At 38.2% G+C, this 20,577-nt stretch overlaps 2 protein-coding genes across 4 annotated transcripts in view; both read left to right on the plus strand.

The window, feature by feature from the left end:
• The window catches only part of LOC139982789 (ephrin-B2-like), a 79,618-nt gene extending 69,765 nt beyond the window's left edge, over positions 1–9,853 (plus strand). Inside the window, exons 2-5 of one of the 2 annotated variants that reach the window (XM_071995888.1) lie at positions 2,147–2,433; positions 4,468–4,572; positions 5,374–5,520; positions 6,018–9,853. In XM_071995888.1, coding sequence (XP_071851989.1) covers positions 2,147–2,433; positions 4,468–4,572; positions 5,374–5,520; positions 6,018–6,148 — 670 coding nt within the window. In that variant the 3' untranslated portion in view covers positions 6,149–9,853. Of the gene's footprint in view, positions 1–2,146; positions 2,434–4,467; positions 4,573–5,373; positions 5,521–6,014 lie in introns of both variants that reach the window. The other variant, XM_071995887.1, reaches the window with a different exon arrangement.
• Positions 9,854–14,452: 4,599 nt separating this feature from the next.
• The window catches only part of LOC139982065 (uncharacterized), a 76,815-nt gene continuing 70,690 nt past the window's right edge, over positions 14,453–20,577 (plus strand). Inside the window, exons 1-5 of one of the 2 annotated variants that reach the window (XM_071994578.1) lie at positions 14,453–14,730; positions 17,212–17,416; positions 18,639–18,786; positions 19,686–19,751; positions 20,401–20,469. In XM_071994578.1, coding sequence (XP_071850679.1) covers positions 17,299–17,416; positions 18,639–18,786; positions 19,686–19,751; positions 20,401–20,469 — 401 coding nt within the window. In that variant the 5' untranslated portion in view covers positions 14,453–14,730; positions 17,212–17,298. The remainder of the gene's footprint in view (positions 14,731–17,211; positions 17,417–18,638; positions 18,787–19,685; positions 19,752–20,400; positions 20,470–20,577) is intronic. The other variant, XM_071994577.1, reaches the window with a different exon arrangement.

The following is a 20,577-nucleotide window of genomic DNA, read 5'->3' on the forward strand; positions in this document are numbered from 1 at the left end:
TCCTCAATGTTTTAAGTTTTTCTTGCACTTGTAGTGAGTGAGGTTTTGCCTTTCTTTGTCCAGCGAGCAGTGCTTAGAGTTCAACATGTTTAGTCCCTGGAAGTAGCTACTACTCCTACTCCTACCTAGCCTAGCCGGTTAGGACTTTGTATACCTGCTTCTTCTGTGGTGTGTATGGCAGCCTATGGTGGTGCTTGCTTGGTTTAGAGGAACCTTTACTACACCCTAGAGGGACTTCTCTCTTCATAATCAGACAGCTTCTCCAATAAATCATAACTTTTAGGATGGCTGGATTGGCATTTTATGAGACAGTCTGTTCCAAGTAGTTGGAACAAAATGTCACATGATTACAGATTAGGCTAGTCCTAATAGGGACTAACTTAGGTGGGTGCACCTGGGAGTGATAATCAGGCCATGAAAGTTATGCGAGGTGACCTCTTAATGTTTATTCGATCTCTTGTATATATCATAAAAATCTTAAATCATTTTGTAAAACTGATAATCCTTTTGTCTTTTAATGTCTCTGTCACGACTTGATTCTCCTTTGGTTGCAGTCGAGTGTGTAATTGGTAATATATTAAATCTGTGGCTAGGCCGAGAGAGGCTAGCTTATATCCTGTGTTAGCAACAGGAGATGACACATGAGATTTCCCTTGGTAACCACTTTTTACGGGGCGGACTCTTGTATCTGTGATTAAATTCTTTCGAAATAATTTCGAAAAGATAAGATGTGAATATAAATAGCTGAAATGATTATCCAACTATTAACATCCTCACCAGTGTTTGCGATGGATATTTGTGAAGCAAATGTTTTTCTTTTTTGTATGTGGAAATGTGTCTTATTTTGGTTATATCCTTCATTTTATGTCCAACTTTTGATAATTAAAGTTGAAAAACAAAATGAACACTTAGGCAAATAGCTAGGAAGTCTGGTTCCATTCGAATTCTGACCAAACATTTAAGGAGAGGCACAATACTCCTCCTGTCTAGTACATTGTGAAGTCTTTGTTCACATAGGCTGTAGGACCAGGGTAAAGGGTATGGGGGGGGGGAGGCATGTTAACACCCAAAGGCAGGTATTGATTGTATTGCTTAAAAGCAGTAACCAGATAGTCATTCATTGTATCTGCTAAGCATTCTGAATACATTTCTTGTGGATGTTAAGAAAGTGTAGTTTCCTTTAAATGAAAACAAAATAAAAAATGGAATCACAGAAGATCTTCTCTTACTTGACATGACATTTTGACTGTTTTCTTTAAAGTAGCTGACAAGCGTTTCAAAAGACAGTTTCCATGGCAACATCAGTTCCTCACGGAAAATATACACCAATTTTGTTCCTCTGGTAAAGGATAATTTTGTAGAGGGGGGTACACTGGTAATGTAAGAGGTTCTTCTTCATGTGCTTAGAAATGTATCAATCAATCTGTTGAAATTTTTGATACCTGTTTGTAATTTGAAATGTTTCTTTCTTTGGATAGCTTAGAATTACAAGCTTAGTGCGGGGGGGCCCTTGGTGGTGGGAGTGAAAGAGGTGATTCATCCAGATGGTGGACTAGGAGATGAAGAAGAACTTGAAAATCAACAACCCTTTAACCTTTCATTGAACTCTCAGTATGACATTTGGTTAACTAACAGTTTTTTTCAATAGGACTATGTAAACTTTGCAAATAGAGGGCGCTAATCACTTTTGAAAGTAGAATAGAATTCTGCAGTGTTGTAAATGCATAACTTTGTGTTATATAGATCCATATAGTAACACTACTTTACTGTACATATAGGGAATTGTTTTTTCTTGTTTTTTTTAAACCTTACAGGAAAAGGTTTCAATATTGCAATTTGTAGAGTAAACCTTTCAAAGATATAAATCTGACTTGTTATTTATTGGAATATTTTCTCTTTTTGGCTGATTTGAGTTCATATCGGATGTAAAAATTTATCAATTTCAGAGATGATTTACAAGTAACATAAGAACTTGTTTGCACCTGCAGTTAGCAAACAAACTCTCAATAATTTTGTTTTTTTCTGCTGATTTATTCTTTTGCCAGATATTTTGCTGTATTCTTTGTTCCATCATGTTCCACCCTTTGCTTGAGTCCAGAAGTTGATAATTAATTTCCATACATACATTCTTCTTTCCGTCTTACAGCAACGGTCCGGACGGTTACAGGATCGAAGCCAGCATCAATGACGTGATCGACATAGTCTGCCCTCGTATCAACGACACCTTCCAGCCGGATCGAGCACAGTACCACAAGTTCACGCAGGTGACCAAGTCCGGTTACGACAACTGTAATCTCGCCATGGGCGGCGGAAAGACGCTCTTGAGATGTAACCGGCCGTTTGTAGAAAATCAACTTCGGTTACTCTTCCAAGAACACACCACGTATCCCGGCGATCCCATCTTCAAGCACGGCCGAGATTATTACTTCATAAGTAAGTTTTGAATCCGGTTCATTCCTTCCTTCTTCGTGCAAACTTAAAGAAACCGAAAACGGGAATGAGATATTTCAAACAATATTCAAACTTCCCGGTCGGTGTTTGTTGGACTTTAACATAACAAGAAACTCAAAGAAAAACAAATGTCATTTCCCAGAGCACTTTTATCTGTGAGTAGCACGACAGGTTCGTTTAATAACCAGCTAAAAAAAATATAAAAAATTCTGAAACTTCCAAAAGAATTCCCACATATATTAAAAAACTCAAGGCCATCTTTTTCACAAGTTGTAAATTTCAAATCGACTGTAAACACTCCGCCATTGCACTGAGTGCGAACAAAACTAAATTTTAGTGGCTATTCTTTCATTTATCGAGTCGTTAAATACCTTTTGGTTAGAACTCTGAGGCTATCAGGAAGTTTAATTGTTCACAGTCCTTTCTTCTTTTGGATTGTGTACCAGTTTCGATTCTGTTTGTCTTCGCTGTTGCGAAAAAACAAGCCTTGTTTTTCGGAACAATTAGGCCAAGGTCTGACCTTTAATTTGAAGAAACATAAAAGTGCAAAAACAGTACAGAAACCAAAAATAAGGAGAAAAAAGGGGGAAATTGAATTATTATTGCATAATCGTCGTCACCCAGGCGTGTAGAAGTTTAAAATCAAAGGTGTCCGTCATGTTAGCCACTCGCTGGAATCTTAACCAGTCTTTGACGCTTAAAAATTCTGATTGACGTTTGAATGAACCTTAAGTAGATTAAATGCTTCTGAGAGGTAAAAGTTAAATATTTGCTTTATTTTTGTTAGCAAAGTTAGTAGTTCAAGAGCCATGGCTAATAGTTTAACAGGTTATTAACAAAAGGAAATTTGAAATTCTTTACATTCTGTCCCAGTTTTCCCATGATTATGCCTCTGTGATTGACTTGTAAGCTGAAGGTTTTTCTTTCCTTGTCTGTCTGTCTTGGCCTCATTTAATTTGTACTTCTTCTCCTTTCTTTTTTATTTTGTGGGGGGGGGGGGGGGTTAGTTTCTCTCAAGTTCTATTCTAGAATTGGTGGAGTTTAATGAGTTAACTTAAAAAAGAAAAATGTCAAAAAGTTTGCCCGGGGCAATGCTTTTATAGCTCGCAAAGTCAAAAGTGTTAAGTTTTGCTTTTCGGTACCATTTTGTTTAAGTTTTAGTTTTTTTATATATTTGTATATATTTTATTGGGGGAAACACAAGGTTTGAATAGTTTCAGAGAAACACCAGGAATATGAGAAATTCTGATTTTTGGCCTTGGCTTTAAAAGAAAGCCAAGATTAGCCAATTCTAAATCTTTGACAAATTTGTCTATTTATTCAAAAGATTTTTAATTGACACTTGGAAACAGGTGCTTTGATAATGATTATTTCTGATTGATTCCAACTCATTGAACACCACATTGATTGAAGGCTGTTAGGAAATTAGATGTAGCTATACTGACAGGAGGGATATGGTGAATGGGGAGGGGATGATGGGTGGATGGGGGTGATGGGACGATGGGGTGATGGAGGTGGGACTATGGGGTGATGGGACAGTGGGGGTGATGGGACAGTGGGGGTGATGGGACAGTGGGGGTGATGGGACAAAGAGGTGATGAGACAGTGGGAGGGATGGGACAATGGGGGGGATTATGGGCGATTGGACAGAAGGGGTGATGGGACAATGGGGTGATGGGACAGTGAGGGGAGTGATGGGACAATAGGATGATGGGACAGTGGGGAGAGTTATGGGACAGTCCAGTGATGGGACAATGGGGTGATCGGACAATGGCATGATGGGACAATTAGGTGAAGGGATGATGGGACAGTGGGGTGATGGGACAATGGGGTGATGGGACAATTATGGTGATGGGACGCAGATGAGGGATAGGGGGATCAAGGGTTCAACCATTTTGTTGTTATGTGGGAGGACGGAATGACAGATATTGAAACGTCTGGTCAATCTTTCGAGACTACATCTGAGATATGTGCCTCCATTTATAATGTTCTTTTGTTCTTTTCTCGTTTCCATAGCAACTGCAGATGGTACAGAAGATGGTATTGATCAAAGTCAGGGTGGCCTATGCAGTTCACACTACATGAAGTTGCTAGTACATGTGATTGGGGATGGCATCACAGGTAATAAAGAATAAAACACAACAAATTAAATAACCTCAATAAATAGATCTTCGCTCTCCCTATCCGGTCATGCTTAAAGAAACCACTCAAGATTTCAGTTTTGTGGCTTGCTAATATTGTCAGTCTGTGAAAGAAAAATCGTGAACAGCAATTTGTTTTTTCACTTCTGTCGCTTATTTGTAATGTTCAATCCATTCATAAAAGAATAAAAAAGGTCATTTTGGAAGGGAAAAAAGACAGAAAGAAAGAAGGGCCGGTATTTTTTAATTGCGATAAGCCCAGAATCGAAAGAGGTGAAAATAACCTCCTGGTGATAAAGTCACTTTAGACCATCTGTGAATTATGAAAGAGAGGTGATTGGGTCAAGTCATGAAAGGTGACCAGGAATGTGGTCATACTACTTGCCAGACAATCTTCATCAAAATTTGCTAACAGCATATATCTGTCAGTACTGAAAGAATTGATGTAGGCAAACAAGGAAATAACTCGTGATAATATGATCCTTGGGGGGGGGGGCAGGTACAGGGGGTAAAACCTTAGGACATGGGGTGAATGATGGGGCCCAAACAAAATATGGGATAAGGAATATATTCTCACTTTCATAATATGCTGAAGGACAAATGAAGGCTTAAAGGAAATATGAAGTAAGGGGATGAGGGGGGGGTGGAGAGGGGGGGCTATTGTTGTCTCAGAGGGCAAGCCCTGGCTGTCAATGCACTTGCTGCCATGGGATTTGGCAAAACAAGTTGTAAAAAGAGATAATGCTTTAATAATAATATTCTCATTTTAATATTCCTTCAGGTATTCCATCGTCAAGTCGACCCACAACGAGAGATAGATATAATTCACCAACAACTTTGCTTCCAGTCTCCCGAAGCATATCAACTACATCTCCAAAAGCATCTACAAAATTAGAAACAACTGTTAAACCCACCAGAAGAAAACCTAGTAAGTAGAAATGGAGATATGTGGCCTGACGAGGGGTGGTGGGGTTGGTAGGGAGGGGTTGGTGGAGGTGGCGAGGGGTGGTGGAGGCGGTGTGGGGTGGTGGAGGATTGGCCTCCTGGCCGACTGGTTTGGAATTGTGCTCCAATTCTCTCTTGGTTGTGAAAAGTGTTAGTATTTTCCATGGCACAGAGTGTGCAGCTTTGATTCAAGGCACTAGCACTGTTGGTTGGAGCGCCTCTTTTGCACCTCGGATGGCCCCTTCCTTACCCCTTCCAAACACCTTGAGCACCTAAAGTTTTGACCACAGACTTAGTAATGGAAATGGTAATACCTTTAAAAAAAAAGGAAAAAAAAAGTAAAACATAATTTCATTGAGGTTGGTGTAAAATTGAAACTATTTTGACAGCCCATTGATGAGTGTTAAGTTGACTGTATGTTTCCTTCTCACCAGTTGCTTAATCGGTTGACATTTCTTTGTTCTTTTCCTTCCCCAGTAGACAAAAAACCCAACGAATCCAGTGGCAACGATCCATACACCGGGGACGGTGATAGTAAATCGAGCAACCACAGACTATCATGGACAATACTACTCCTATGCACAACCATCGCTTTCGTCAGGTGGTTCTGAAGGGGGGAGGGCGATAGATGGATATTATAATGACTGTGCCTAGATGAAATAACATGTGAATGGGATGGTTAACGATAGCAGGAACAGAACAAATGGCAAAATGAACTGCGAACTGTTCTTGGGGAATCTAACTCGGTGGAAGTCGCTTGAGTTTTTTCAGAAATTACGGAGATATGCAAAAAGGAAGAATCGATTTGACGACGAAGTTTGACGACCGTCATTTATCGAAGGAAAAAGGAATGAAAAAGCAATACAGAGCTACAGGTTCTGATAGGCAGCCTCGAGAAGATGTATATATGATTAAATCATCAATTTCTGGGATTGTTCTCTACTCGCACGATTCAATTTTCCGGACGAGGCCTAGTCATTCAGCAAATATTTCCATGAAATATGGTGAACCGTGAACTTTTCAGCAGCTTGGCAAACATTCCTGCCAGTGATATCCGCCGACATGGAAACCGTCGAGTGGCACAAAACCACTCAGCAAATATGTCTCTGCGTGAACGTTTACCGTGAACTCTCACTGGAGTAGCCCAATTGCCCCCAAATACAAACGTTCACCGTGAAGTTGATCAGGATTTTGTGGACTTAAGCTAAGTGGGCAATAGACTGAAGAGCCATTGGTATGTGTGGTTGCCTGAAGGACTATCACTGCTAAAGACCGGTTTTACATTGACTTTATACAGTCCAACCAGGTAGCCCACACTTCTGGAAAAAAAGTCACAGGTTTGACTTCCGTCACCTGTTTCCTTGAGATATATTTTCCCGCTAACGGAAATACACTGCGAAGGTACCTGAATAGCTCACAACCAATCGGGCAAAAGGTGTCCGAGACAACAACCAATCAAAACGCGGAAGAAATTAATCTGCAGGATATCCGACTCATAGTGTTCAAGTGAAAACATTTTCCTGATCACATATTGAGTTTTTCCTTCTCAAAATAAAACAAACTGGTTCGCAATTTCTTCCTATCATCGGCTTTACACAGTTTCGTGGAAGATGTTATTTGACATTTCTGTGATGCAAGAAAACTGATTAATATGTCTTTATTTAAAGACGGGAGTATGCCATTTGCAACAGTTATCTTCAGAGAGTGTATAAAGTACTAGAAGGGGGTCTTTGAATGTTGACCATAAAATGGCCAGAGACCTTTTGACATTGCATGTAGTGTCTACGTCTGTTTTTGTCTGATTCTTAGAATAAAAATGTCTGGAATTTTCCTTCTTTTATAACTCAAAATAACTTTGGGAGGGGGGGGGGGTTGGATTACTCTTGTAATTCAAATAACAAAAGGGGGAGGGGTGGGGGGTGAGGGGGAGGTCATTCTCTTTCCTCTGTTCAAATGCAAGAGCTGCATTTTATCTCATAAGTAAAAAGAGTTGTGAGCATTTATCACTGCCTTCTGGCTCTTTTTTTTTCTTTTAAATATCAGAGGTTTTGGAAATGGACTTTTGGAAATTTGTAAAGACAATTAAATAAAACAAAATTCCAGGTCTTTTTTTGTTTGTTTTGGTCTTCTTTGTATTTTTTCATTTATATTTTGTGCACAAAATATAATTAGCACATTGTAAATTTATGCCTCCAAGAAAATATTATTTTAATCCACAATTTTTGTTTATATATATAAATATTATATCATGTAAAGGTATGACAATTTTCACAGCGATGAAGTTTTATTCAATTTTTGTCCGATTAGTGTTTTGAAGAAAAACAACCGGATAAATTTTTTTTTTCTGTATTTTAGTTTTATCCTCCAGAGGTGCTGCTTCTTGCATCCTGTTGGTTTGCCATTTCCTGATTTTAACAATCCCCCTTTTTTAGCCTAAAATCTGCAATAGAGAGTTGTTAAGTCATATTGGATTTGACAAAATGCTTAAACAATATGAGGTTAGTTTTTTTTTTTTTTAAATAACAATGTAGTGAAATTTCACATTATTTTAGTAGACAAGTAGTCTATTGTTATACCATACCTTTAGTAGGATCTTCAAAATATGATGGAATAAAATAATAACAGAAAATAAAGATAAAGAACCAATTAGCAAACTTTGAAACTATCTGTGCAAGTTTATTCTCTAACCTGTCCTTGGCATTTATCAAGTTAACCGATCTGGTGGTACCAGAATCGTACCCAACGGATTTTCCAAAATTGAAGTGCTATCTTTTTTTTCAATCTTTCTTTTCTATTCATTTCTTTCTTTCATAACTTTGTATAAAGAATGTGGGCTTTCATTATCATTATATAGACAAAATGGTTTTTTCTTCTTTTTTTTGTAATTAGCAAAAAACCTAAAGAAAAATGGTAAATTCTAGTCATATTCCATTTTTCTGTGTACATTTTTGGTTCAATTTCTTGACAGTTAATATTACACAAGATATTGTAAAAAACATTTTGAAATTTGTGTAATCTTAAAAAAAATGAAGAAAAAAATGGCCTTGTCAATGCTTGTATATTGAAATGGTGTAGCCCTTGCTTTTAGCCGTGACTTCATGCAAAGTTCCTTGTGAGTATTATGTACTCGCATTATAAGTCGATTGTGAATGGCGCCCTCATGTTGGTAATTGTCACAACCACTACTTTAAACCATTCATGTGAAATCACATCTTATACGTCGCTCTACAGTTAGCTAAAAAGGATTTTCTGGTGGCTCAAGTTGATTGCTGGTCAAAGTTGCTGAAAATTTTTTGAATCTGTAGGCGAAAACCACATCCTCATAGCATATTGTATCGTGAAGGTATGAGTTTTGAAAAGTTTGTGATATTTTTGCGATTATGCATCTGGCAACAGGTGAATGGATGATGTCATCAGGGCACTTGAGCTGAAAATGTCTTTGTTTTTCTTTATAATTTTGTCAATCATTTATCCACAAACAAAAGATTATTTCTATCAAAAAGATATATTTTGATGAAATTCTTAGTACCTTGAACTTTGACAGGTATTAAAGCAGAGTTACCAAATGTATCAAGTTTGAAGGATAAATAGCCTAAAGGAAAAACATTTGCCCAGATAAAATCACAGACCCCCCTCCCCCTACTGTGATCCAACTTCAAAATTTTCAATCCACCTTATCTGGAGTTACGGGGAAGATGGAATATATTCCTCTTCAATATTAGTTTTCAAATTGCTTGTCAGAAAGAGAAGAAAAAAAATACGCCCTTATTTATTGTGTACCCAAAACTATATCTTTCATATTCCCCAAAAAATTGGAATATTTGAAAAGCTTGAAAGCTTCCAAAATTTAGTGAGAAGAGAATGATAAGAAGCTAAGAAATTGTTAGCTAGTATAGAAATTTTTGCAGACAAAGACACAAAACGCTATCCCAACATTACAATTAAATGACTAAAAATAAGGACTAGGACTTTTTTTTTTGGATAACTTTCTGGGCAATCTTTTGTAGCAGCTATGAGTATGATTGATGAAAAATCTTGACTTTTCAATCTTGGCTATTTTTCGAAACCTCTCTAACTATTTATTTCCAACTCAACATACGCCATCCTCTTATTTCGCATTCCTTGTTTTGTGTTCTGCTTTGCTCTCACTTTTTCATTTCATTTTTCGTCTGTTTGATCTGGAGTTGCTGGCTCCCGTTTTCACACACCTCCATCGAACGATGACCGCTAAAGTCCCACCCTATTTGAATACTTTTTCCTTCCTATTTTAAGCTTCTTTATTTATTTCTCTTGTATATTTGCAAAAATTTGGGGGGGGGGGGGAAAGAAAGGATGCTTGAATTATTTGAAATTGGAATGTATTTATTTTTTTATTTTTAGGCAATTCCAGTACTAAATAAATACCCCTTTGAGACATTCAGAGCATCGTTATTTCCATGTGAGAACAGTTCTCCCCTTAGTTTTCATATTACCTACGTGTTAATACTGGGTAGATAGAACCTTGTATGGGAACTTGATCTGATATGGTTATGAGAATGTGATACGGGAAACTATTGTAGGTGGATGTGACTGCCAGGAACAGTGGGGCGAGTGGAGGGGGGGTGGAGGGGACTTGACACCTGTTTATCTTGTGTTTTTTTTAATTTTACAATTAAGTTAAATATGATTGGTTATAGAAATTATGCAAATTTGAATGTTATTAGCAAATTATTTGACTCAAATTTGGTTTTGGTTTCAGATAACATTTCATTTTATTTTAATTTGTAACCAGAAACAGATCTATGTTGAATTGAATTGAGAAATATTGCACAATTAACTCTTCAATATGGGAAATAGGTGCAAATTGGGCTAGGGCAAGGGATGGGTAGGGTGGGAGGTCAATTAATGGGGACGGGTTTAAATACTATCTTGTTCGATTATCGTTAGCTTTTAATGTTTGGTATTGATCACCAATAACTGAGGCTGGAACTCAAGTTAAAATGTCAAAACTATGTCGCAGGGTGGGGAATTAACTCTACAGGTAAGGGGTGGTTAAGCTTGGGTTGGGGGAGGTGATGCATGGAGCAGAAATTCTTGTGCCATAAATTGGACAACTTTTCCTGTCTGTCCTGACCTCCACTCCCCCTTCCCCCCACCCCCACCCCCCACCCCCATCCCTCACCCCTCACCAATTGCTTTGCATCTCTGTAAATTGAGCGAAGCATTAACAAGATAAATATCACACATAAGCAATTAGTCTATCATCGTTTTTATCACATTTCACCCTATAACCTTTTTTTTTTTTTGTGAATGTGTTAAAGCAAGAGAATGTTCAGAAATAAAAAAAAAAATAAAAAATACAAACTTATTTATTTATGTTACATTTTCCTTTAAACATATAAAATTTAAATAATGTTTGAGAAATAATGTCAGAAATTTCAAACCACTGTTCAAGTTGTTTCCTATCTCATCCCATATCTTCTTCATCTTTTCCGATTTTTGTTTTTTTTCTTCTATTTTTTTTAGACACACCATACATTTTGGTGGTGGGTGAGGAATTTTTTTTTTTTTTTTTGAGTATGTATAGATTCATATGCGATGGTAAAATGCAGGTAGAGTCAAATCATGGAGTATAATAAAATAGATAAAAAATATTGAATCATTTCTCATCTTGTTTTCTACTTCGTCTGTGTTGTCATTATATAAGTTAATAAATTTAAAAAGAGCACAGAAAACTGGCTGGAATGTTGAGGTGGTTGTTGGGGGAGGGGGAAGGTTGGGGGAGGGTGGGAGGTGGTTGCCAGCCAGAAAGGCATTACAGATAAATCCCTTGATGTAACCTTGATGGCTTAAAAGTTTACAAAGCACAGGAATTGTTATTTAGAAAGATTAAAAAATAATTTTAATTAAAGTATAAATTTTAAAATTTCTTTTAATTCTAAAACAAAGTTTCTCTGAAGGTTAACCTTGTATGTAACCAAAATTGAATCGATTAATTTACGATTTGACCACAAAAGTCATCGAAACTACCAAGTGCATGTACAGATTTCAAACACTTGTATAATAGGTGGCGCTCTTTCAAAAAAGGGGTTCAAAGACTCCTGATGAGAAATGCTTTGTGGAGTTCACTTGCATAGACGTTAGGAAGAATGAGAAGACTTAAAGCAACAGCAATAATTAATAAACAAGAAAGAGCATAAAACAACGAAAAAAAAAAACACATCTGCCACGTGACGTCATATACAATTAACATAACTTCAAATCGCAAACTGTTTACAACCTTTTTAGAAGTGGCAATTTTACTGAGAAACGCGAGCAGTATCTCGTCAAACGACCAGCTGTGAAATACATGAACAGTCGTGAGAAAGCACACTCCTTACACTTCCCTCGTTGCCTTTTACCATTAATTCTCGAAGTAATGTTGTCTATAAGTCCTTGTTGAAATTTCACTGTATAACCGCTACCCCTCTTTGGATACAGAAACGTTGTCCATTCATGGCACTTGCAGTTATCCGTATTATATTACCACGTAGATCTTTAACTATAATAATAATAATTAGCAGTTATTTTTACGACGCTTTAAGCGACCACAAATGTGGGAGAAACCCTCCGCAAGGGCTTTATGGATTACAAGTTTACACGTCGGGTGGCTTCCAATTCAACATTTCAACTCAAATTTTGATCTTTTCAATTTAGAAAGTCATTTCAGATGGAAAAACGTAGATTGCTCTTAGATGAAAAACCCACCTTACTATTAACCAGCCGGAAATCGAACCCAAACCTCCCGATTGCTAAGCCACATTGCTTCAAATGTCACCGCCTTTATCCACTCGGCCACAGCACCGGTATAAGTGACATGTGTAACTATAAGAGCCGCAAATTTTCGTCACAAACCTCTTAACTCCTTCACCAGCAGACAAATTTACTAATGCTGTTCTTTGAAAGGGGTAAAGTGGTCTAGCATTGGCTCATTTGACCCAATGTTCGCTTCGCATGTGCATAAATGTCACAAAAGATCAAACGCTACTTGGTAGCATATCTAAACAAAGATGTGGTTCTATTGCTGTTTGGCACTTTTTTCCCGAGGGAATGCAAACGGATGGATTTGAGATTGCTGTATATAAGGAGTTTGTCACCTTGGTAACCTTGAATCAAATTCTTATGTAACCTTTTAAATTCAAGAGAAGCGAGATTGAGACGCCACGGTAACTTCACATGATACATACCATCATTCGTGGAACTAATAACCTACAAGAAGACTAGTGGACTTTTCGGGATGTACTAAGATTATATCATACAAAACGACTGTTTTGTAAAGTCTAACAACGTTAGACAACGTCTAGCAACGTTCATTATAACAAATATAAGCCCAATACATGTACCTATAGATTAATATAAAAGGTAAATGAAAGATATGAAATTTGTGTATCTTTGTTTAATTCATAGCTAAAGTTAGATGCAAGAAATAATCGGCAATATTATACAAGGTTATTAATATATGTGATATCGTTGCAGTTTGGAAAATAGATACGCACGGTCTCACTCCAATTTCGCAAAAATACGTAGTAGAGGGCGCTCTTTCAAAGTAATGGTCTCTATATACGGCTAAGGTAATGGTTAGAGTGCCTTTATAAAGGAACGCTAGTAAAGGTGACCACTGATAATAAATTGGACATCGTACTGAACGCTGACCGATTCTCTGCTATATACATAAGTGGCGGACTACGCTGAAAAGCAACACAGCCCTGACAAAGCAAACATTAAATTTAAGCAGCTCTATTTGTTGTGGGTTATAGATCCCCATACCCCATTCATGGGAGTCGAATTCAACAACCTAGGGCCACACGTCTGCTTTGTGAAACCCTTGGTGCGCCTCGCTCCTTCCATAAAGGTTATGCCCCTGACACAAATATGGCTCCTTCCAAAATTACAGCCAATTTTCACAGTAGTTAATAGAATACAGACGGGCTGTATAGAAAATAGATCTTTAACTGTGGGAATCAGCTCATGAAATCATCATGTTGGTTATGGTTATTATCTATCTTGATGGCTGGTTTCTATGCTACGACATATAACTCATTTGAAGAATTCTAACGTATCAATGTCAATGAATAATGGGCCGGTCTGGGTGAAAATGCCCGGGCCAGTTTTAAGACCCAGTCCGTCTCTGGCTCCTTCCATAAAGGTTCATGCACCTATACCCTAAATCAGTCGGGATGGGTTGAATTTGAATTTGACCACGCATCATTGAAGCACTGCGTACGTCACTGAAGGACAGTAAGGCAGATACAAAATGAAGCCCGTAATTGGAACGATCGGTCACCTAGCAATAAATAATTAAACGATGTTGAGTTGATGTGTCTATACTTCCACACAACGGTGTATCATACATGGTAAGAGTCACCTAACTTAGCGTCAAGTTAGCATCCGTCCTTTTTATTTGTAAAATTGTGAGAGAACAAACAATAATTGGGTGGACTTTGGATCTCGGTAGTCAGGGTATACCATGCAGCCTAGTAACCAAAGCATTACAAATAAAAGTATCGAGTTTGACTGCATTGTTGTTTAAAATGTTTTTAATTTATATCGAAAATTTTGGATTAAATTTAAATGAGTAAGTGCCTACAACAAATTTAGGGGTTATTTCATTAAATATTCAGTCTTACAATGAAATCGTTCAGTTTAATTAAAGTCTGTTTTAAAATTTTTACATTACGCGATTATTTTCACTGGGACACTTTTACAGATCAAACGACTTGAAACAAGTCTATTCCACTGCTACGGGCAACGCGTCCGTGCTATGTATAAGACACAATATAATGGAACTATATTGATTGCGGCGTCAGGTTTCAATAGAAATTGTTACAATGTAGCATTATACTGCTTCTAATAGGCCTTTTGGTAAGGTTTGACGTCACGTTAAGCTGTTACTCATAAAGTTTATCATGTTATGGTGTGCTGCATGGACTAAATCATTACGTTCATTTTAAGGAAGTAAATACACGGTCTGTGAAAGACCTTGTCCTTCTTCACCGTAATTTTTGCATTATAAAAGCTGTCAAAGCTAAGCTATTTTTTGTCCTAGATGGTTTTAGCTATTTCTACATTCTAAGCTACTATATGTCACCATTTATCAAGGAGTAAGACGAGAATGTAGCCAGGGTCTGGTCTCGGAAAGATGAATTATTTCGGTTGGAAGAATTGAACTTAAAAGGTAAGTTAATTGACTTGTTACATTACTTAAAGTAAAGCTGTGTTCTATGTAGTTCAGTATTATATTTTAACGGCAGAATAGCCCCCGTCAATATGGAGGGGGAGGGGGGGGGGGGGTGGGTAGGATGGATCATATTTCTCTTGCCGGTGAATTTTCATTCATATTTTTGTTAATACTATATAGTTTAGTGAGTCTTGAGGCACCGATCAGAGAGAATTCACATATATTTCTAGGTCTTTCTTCGTTGTTTGTTTTACCAGCCACATATATTTGGTGTATTGGACTATCGTGGTGGTTTGGCGGGGGGTGATGGCTGACAATCAAGTCTTTATTGTTAACAATTCTTTAGTGTTAGATTAGGAGAAACACCACCAACTTGGAAAAGGATAAGAATTTCGAATAATAATATTACGTGTGGAAATATATATTAAGTTGAAAATGATGATGCTTGCGTACTGTAGGTATGTTATATGGGTTATAGAGGGCTGGGGTCGGTTTATTAAGGATCGTTTCAAAAATGGAGACGGCTAAGGAATGAACGAATACATCTCTTTATGTAGGAAAACCAGAGAGTCGGTTTATATAAGCTAGTATAACCATTTTCCTTGCGGATAGTGGTGTAAATTAATGTGTCATGTTCTTTTCGGGAGAGTGTGTGTGTATGCGTGTGTGTGTGAGTGTGGAGGGCGGGGGGGGGGGGGTATTTTCCCAACAGGTTAGTAATTGTGTGTAAATAGTCGCTCATGATTGGTCGGAAAAGTTACGTCATACCATAGAAACCTTCACTTCGAGGTTACCAAAATGTCTGCATCCATTCGTTGCAACGAAGATATACCCGTTCAAAATTACCCGAAGCTTTCGTATCTTTGGAATTGGTTTAGACATAGCACAGTAGTTTGTTATAACTGTATGATCTACTATCGATGTTTGATCGAAGTTTTCTGTGAAGGCATTAATCGATAACATCGCACAGTGAATGTTTCGTACAGGGTGCATCAAACATGTGCTGTATGCAAATATGTATTACTGTGTACACAGTGCAGTGACGGAAATGTATCAAACTGCAGATTATACTGTTTTGCGTATATTCATTCAAGACTCGTGAAATCGCGTCGTGAAGTTGATTTTAGTTTACCCATTTTACGAAACCGAATTCCGATTTCACTGGAACGGCTCACGAATCTTGGATAACGTAAACACAAACCCAATGGAATTTAGCGCACTATCATAAGTTAGGTCGACATATATGTGATCCAAGCATTAAAAGCAAAGTTAGGGTGTTTGAAGGGAAAACCCCGTAACTAAGTGTCAGGTGTTATTCAGTGTATGTCTTCGAACTTCCAAGTGATGGTCATTATTGGTGCTGACGTAACGAGCAATCTGATTGGCTGAAAACTCTGTTATTGCAATTGTTTGGGAAAAACTATTCGCTAGAGACGGGGGGTGGGGGGGGGGGAGGGGGATCTTCCTCATATCATTCTAAAGAAAGCTGAATTGCGACACATTAAACGTACATATGTATGCGAGTTTACTACTTACCACGTTCTTACTTTCAATTTTAATCTGAGATTTTCGCATTCCTGTATCTGTTCCATGGGTATATATATATATTACCTATGGAATACGGAACACTTTGATGTGATGGTATTTGGTTGGTATGGTAACGTGTATCTCAATGGTATTAACAACATTCTTTACCTGAAATTTTGTAACACTGATAGATGTTACCTTGGACATAGGCTTTTGGCTGATATGCTTTTCAGTATTGTAGCAAGCTTCCAAAATGTACTTAAAGGGTGTGAAGACTCACGCAAAAGGAAACGTCTATTGCCGGTAATCTGACCTAGTTTCGAATGAGGTGTAACAAGTGTTAGACACCACCATCGATCCCAGAAAATACACACACAGCTTGCTACCGTCGGTCAGTAGACAGTAGTGTACAGTCAGTACAAACAGCTGCGGTCAATACCCACAACACAGTGTACAAACGATACAGCGATGGACATCTCATGTCCAGCTTAAGATAACAAGGTATCACGTTTCATTACTGTCTGCATTTTGTAGCGACACGAACAAAACGTCACTTGCAAGCAACAGAAAGTTAACTTTTTTCAGATGGCCGCACGCGGTTTGGGGCGAGTCTTCAATGCCTTTAAGGGTAATTTCGTTACATAAATTAAGCCCACTAAAACCATATCCCCTACCATTACCCGGCCTATATGAAAAAAATATATATTTGAACCCCACCCACTCGTTTTGTTGACGCTTGCTACTGCCACAGTGTGTTACCTAGTGTCTATTAATTGCTCGTTGATTATATATTTATCGTTCTTCCATTCGTAATACAGGGAGCGCTCTCCAGCCGACTACGCATGTCCAAAGGTAACTGCGCATGTGTATTAGGTGACAACATATATTTGCATAACTTAATTCCTGTGCCTCAGGTGGCCTATTTTCTTTCGTATTGTTTTTCTCTCTTAGATTTTACCAAAATAATTTCGTTTCATGAATTAAAGCCCACTAGAACAGGAAGAACAGTCGTTTTATTATTTCTGTGTGAGAAGAAAAATGAGGGCTTTGATTTACCTGCTGATTATACTGTTTGTATCGTGGTCTGACGCTACTTGGTATGGCCCTAATTACTGGAACGACCGGTACTCAGCGCAGGGTATTGATTACGATACTAGTAAGTAATATAAATATATGTATATTCTGTGTTTCGTATTATCAGGCCGCACACTTTAAACGGCTGGTAATTAAGTCTAAAATGTGATTTAAACCCAGGAGGTTGCGTTTACCATGAAACCTGTTTCCATGCGTTCAGATACACATGCAAAGAAACGTTATTGCTAGTTTGCTCCATTAATGTTGGGACCTGGTCTGCACGACGAAAAGGCGAGGTCTTTGAGGGTGGAGGGAAGGGTTGGGTCTTTGAGGGTGGAGGTACGGGCGGGGTCTTTGAGGGTGGAGGTACGGGTGGGGTCTTTGAGGGTGGAGAGAAGGGTTGGTCTTTGAGGGTGGAGGGAAGGGTGGGGTTGTTGAGGTGGAGGTTCGGGTGGGGTCCTTGAGGTGGAGGTTCGGGTGGGGTCCTTGAGGTGGAGGTTCGGGTGGGGTCTTTGAGGTGGAGGGACGGGCGGGGACTCTGAGCAAGGAGGGACGGGATATGATGGGGGTAGAGAATAGTGTATTCTCATTTTCATAAAGTAATATCATTTAAATAAAATTAAAGAGTGCAAAGGAAGGAGTGGGGCTGAGGCCATAATTTTCTAGGGGCTTGACCTGGCTGTTGAAGCCTCGTGTTAGATATTTGAAACCATGGAAAAAGTCTCTCGTGTCGATTAAAACCTATTGTTTTTCATACAATTGTATTATAACTATCAGGTTGAAGCAATTGTGAGGTTGAACAGTTGAAAAAAAGAAGTTGTACATTTGCGGTATCCATGAAGACCCATGCATATCAAGGAGCTCTGAGTTGGAGGGGCACCAACAATTTAAGAAAGGACGCTTTCAATTTATTGGACGCTTGATGGTGGTACATGGTTGGATGGTGGTAGGCGGGGGGGGGGGGGGGAGAACACAATTCTACACGGAGGGACGGTATGTGATGGGGGAGAGAGGGGGCATGACCGAGATCAGTGCCCAGTCTGACTACAAGCTTGGTGGTATACCCCTTCCACAATCCCACCTCTGGAACGGCAACTACAGCACATTTGCATCGATTCGAATGCAATAGCGTCACTGTTCTAAGTTTGAAATTTTTGAACAAACGACTCTGCCGTGTTTCCTTTATCTTTAAGCTTGGAGTATTTTCTACTTCATCATTTATGTTTAATACGTGTATATCTTTACTTGTATTAAAATTGGGACCAAAAGATAACATAAATTGTATCCCCTCATTTGTTTTGTAGCCGATCGGTTTAACGGGCTCTGGTCGGACTATAGTCAAGTCGACCAAGGCTATGGCAGGGCACCCTCGGACTACAGTAGCAGACAGTGTAGCGGTTGTACGTGTGATGAAATATCACAGACCATTGACTGTTCGTCCTCAAGTACAGTGTAAGTAACAAACAGGACGAATACCCCCCTCCCCCATACCAGACGAGAGAAAGAGGGGAGGTAGGGGAAGAGCAAGGGGAGGGGTGCAGTGTAAGTAACAAACAGGGCGTATAACCTCTCCAATACCAGACGAGAGGAAGAGGGGAGAGGGAGAGGGGGGGAGGGACATGACACTACAGTATAGAAGATTTTTTTATTTGTTTTGTTTTTGCAATAATTGCTTTCCACAAGTGAGTTCAACAACTAAGTATAGTCTCCCCCCCCCCCCCCGTTCTCAGAAAATCTCCGCCCGCTTACGCTTCTAATTTTCCTCCAGGGAGGGGGAAGGGCCGTCTTTATTTGAAGTTGTAAGCTTATTAAAAGCATTTGGTATTTGACGGAATCGTATAGGCTTTCAGTGAGCTAAAGCCACAGGTTATTTTGCAGTGGCTTAATTGGCAGTGAATGATATTGTGCTAAACACAAGCGGCAAAATAAAAGGTGAGTAACTAAATAAATAAAATAATATAAAAATTATAACATTCTCTGTGACACATTCATAATGTGTGACGTCACTGCGTGCAATAGCATTTAGGTTGTTATTCCGAACCACAATATATGGTCACCTCGGATTATCTATCAGGCTATAACCTGGAGTAAATTTATATCGGCCTCTGGAGAATATGTTTCCGATCAAACTGTACCAATGATAAGAATAATAATTTGTCACTTTTTTGTTGGCGCTCCATTCGTTCACCGTCACTATTTATCCTTTTATTCTACATACTGTATGTGTTAGTCACAGTTTCGGTTTTGCCCAACAGAACACGTACAGCGCCACCACATTCAAAACCACGATATTCGTCAGTCGATTGAAATTTGTCATACTGAAATAATTATGTTTTGTTTTTCAATTTCAGGACCATTACAAATTATGATTTTGACAATTTGACGGCATCAACGTTTTCACCATCAGTTACTGAAATGTAAGTAATTAATTATGGAATAAAATGATTAAAATAAAAAGAATTTAGTATAAGGTTGCTTTTTCTCCAAATATGTATTATTTTGTCTATTTCTCTTATTCATGAAATTAGTGAGTGATCGAAAAGGTTACACAGGTGAACGGTATAACTATCCGAAAAGCACAATCTTTTTGCAAGAGTACATTTTATGAAATCCTCAGAGACTATTCCAATTGAAAATTGGTAGATTATTATTATTATTATTATTGGAAAAAAACTGTAATTTTGAACACCAGAAACTTTTCATCAGCGAACACGAAATACCAGTCATGATGAATGGAACACCTGCAAAAAAAAAAAAAAACATAAGAAGAACAAAACGAACAGAAAGACAGACTCACAAACAGACAGACATACATACATACATTCATACAAACAAACAAAGAAGCAGACAGACAGACAAACAAATACATACATACATACAAAAAACAGCCACCAAAAACAAATAAACAAACAACACAAGCTGAATCAAAAAAGAAATAAAACATGTTCAGAAGACAACTGAGTTTAATTGTTATATTTGTCTTTATTTAGTATATTTTCATAATTTTTTAAAATATTTTTTTTAGTGTAGTTTCTCATCATTTCTGTTAATTTTCTGTACTTTTAGAACGATTATAGGGAACTTAAAGTTTATCCACAACGGGACATTCGCTGGACTATCAAATCTTCAAAAGTTGTGAGTAATCAACATTTCGTGCTTTTTAATTGTCAATGTTGTAAAAGTTAATGCAAATACGAAGAGTACATTGTTTCGTCATGCCTTCCCGAATGGTGGGTGGGGGGG

Source organism: Apostichopus japonicus, chromosome 16 (genome assembly GCF_037975245.1).
Source record: "Apostichopus japonicus isolate 1M-3 chromosome 16, ASM3797524v1, whole genome shotgun sequence".
In the NCBI taxonomy this organism is placed as follows: Eukaryota; Metazoa; Echinodermata; class Holothuroidea; order Aspidochirotida; family Stichopodidae; genus Apostichopus; species Apostichopus japonicus.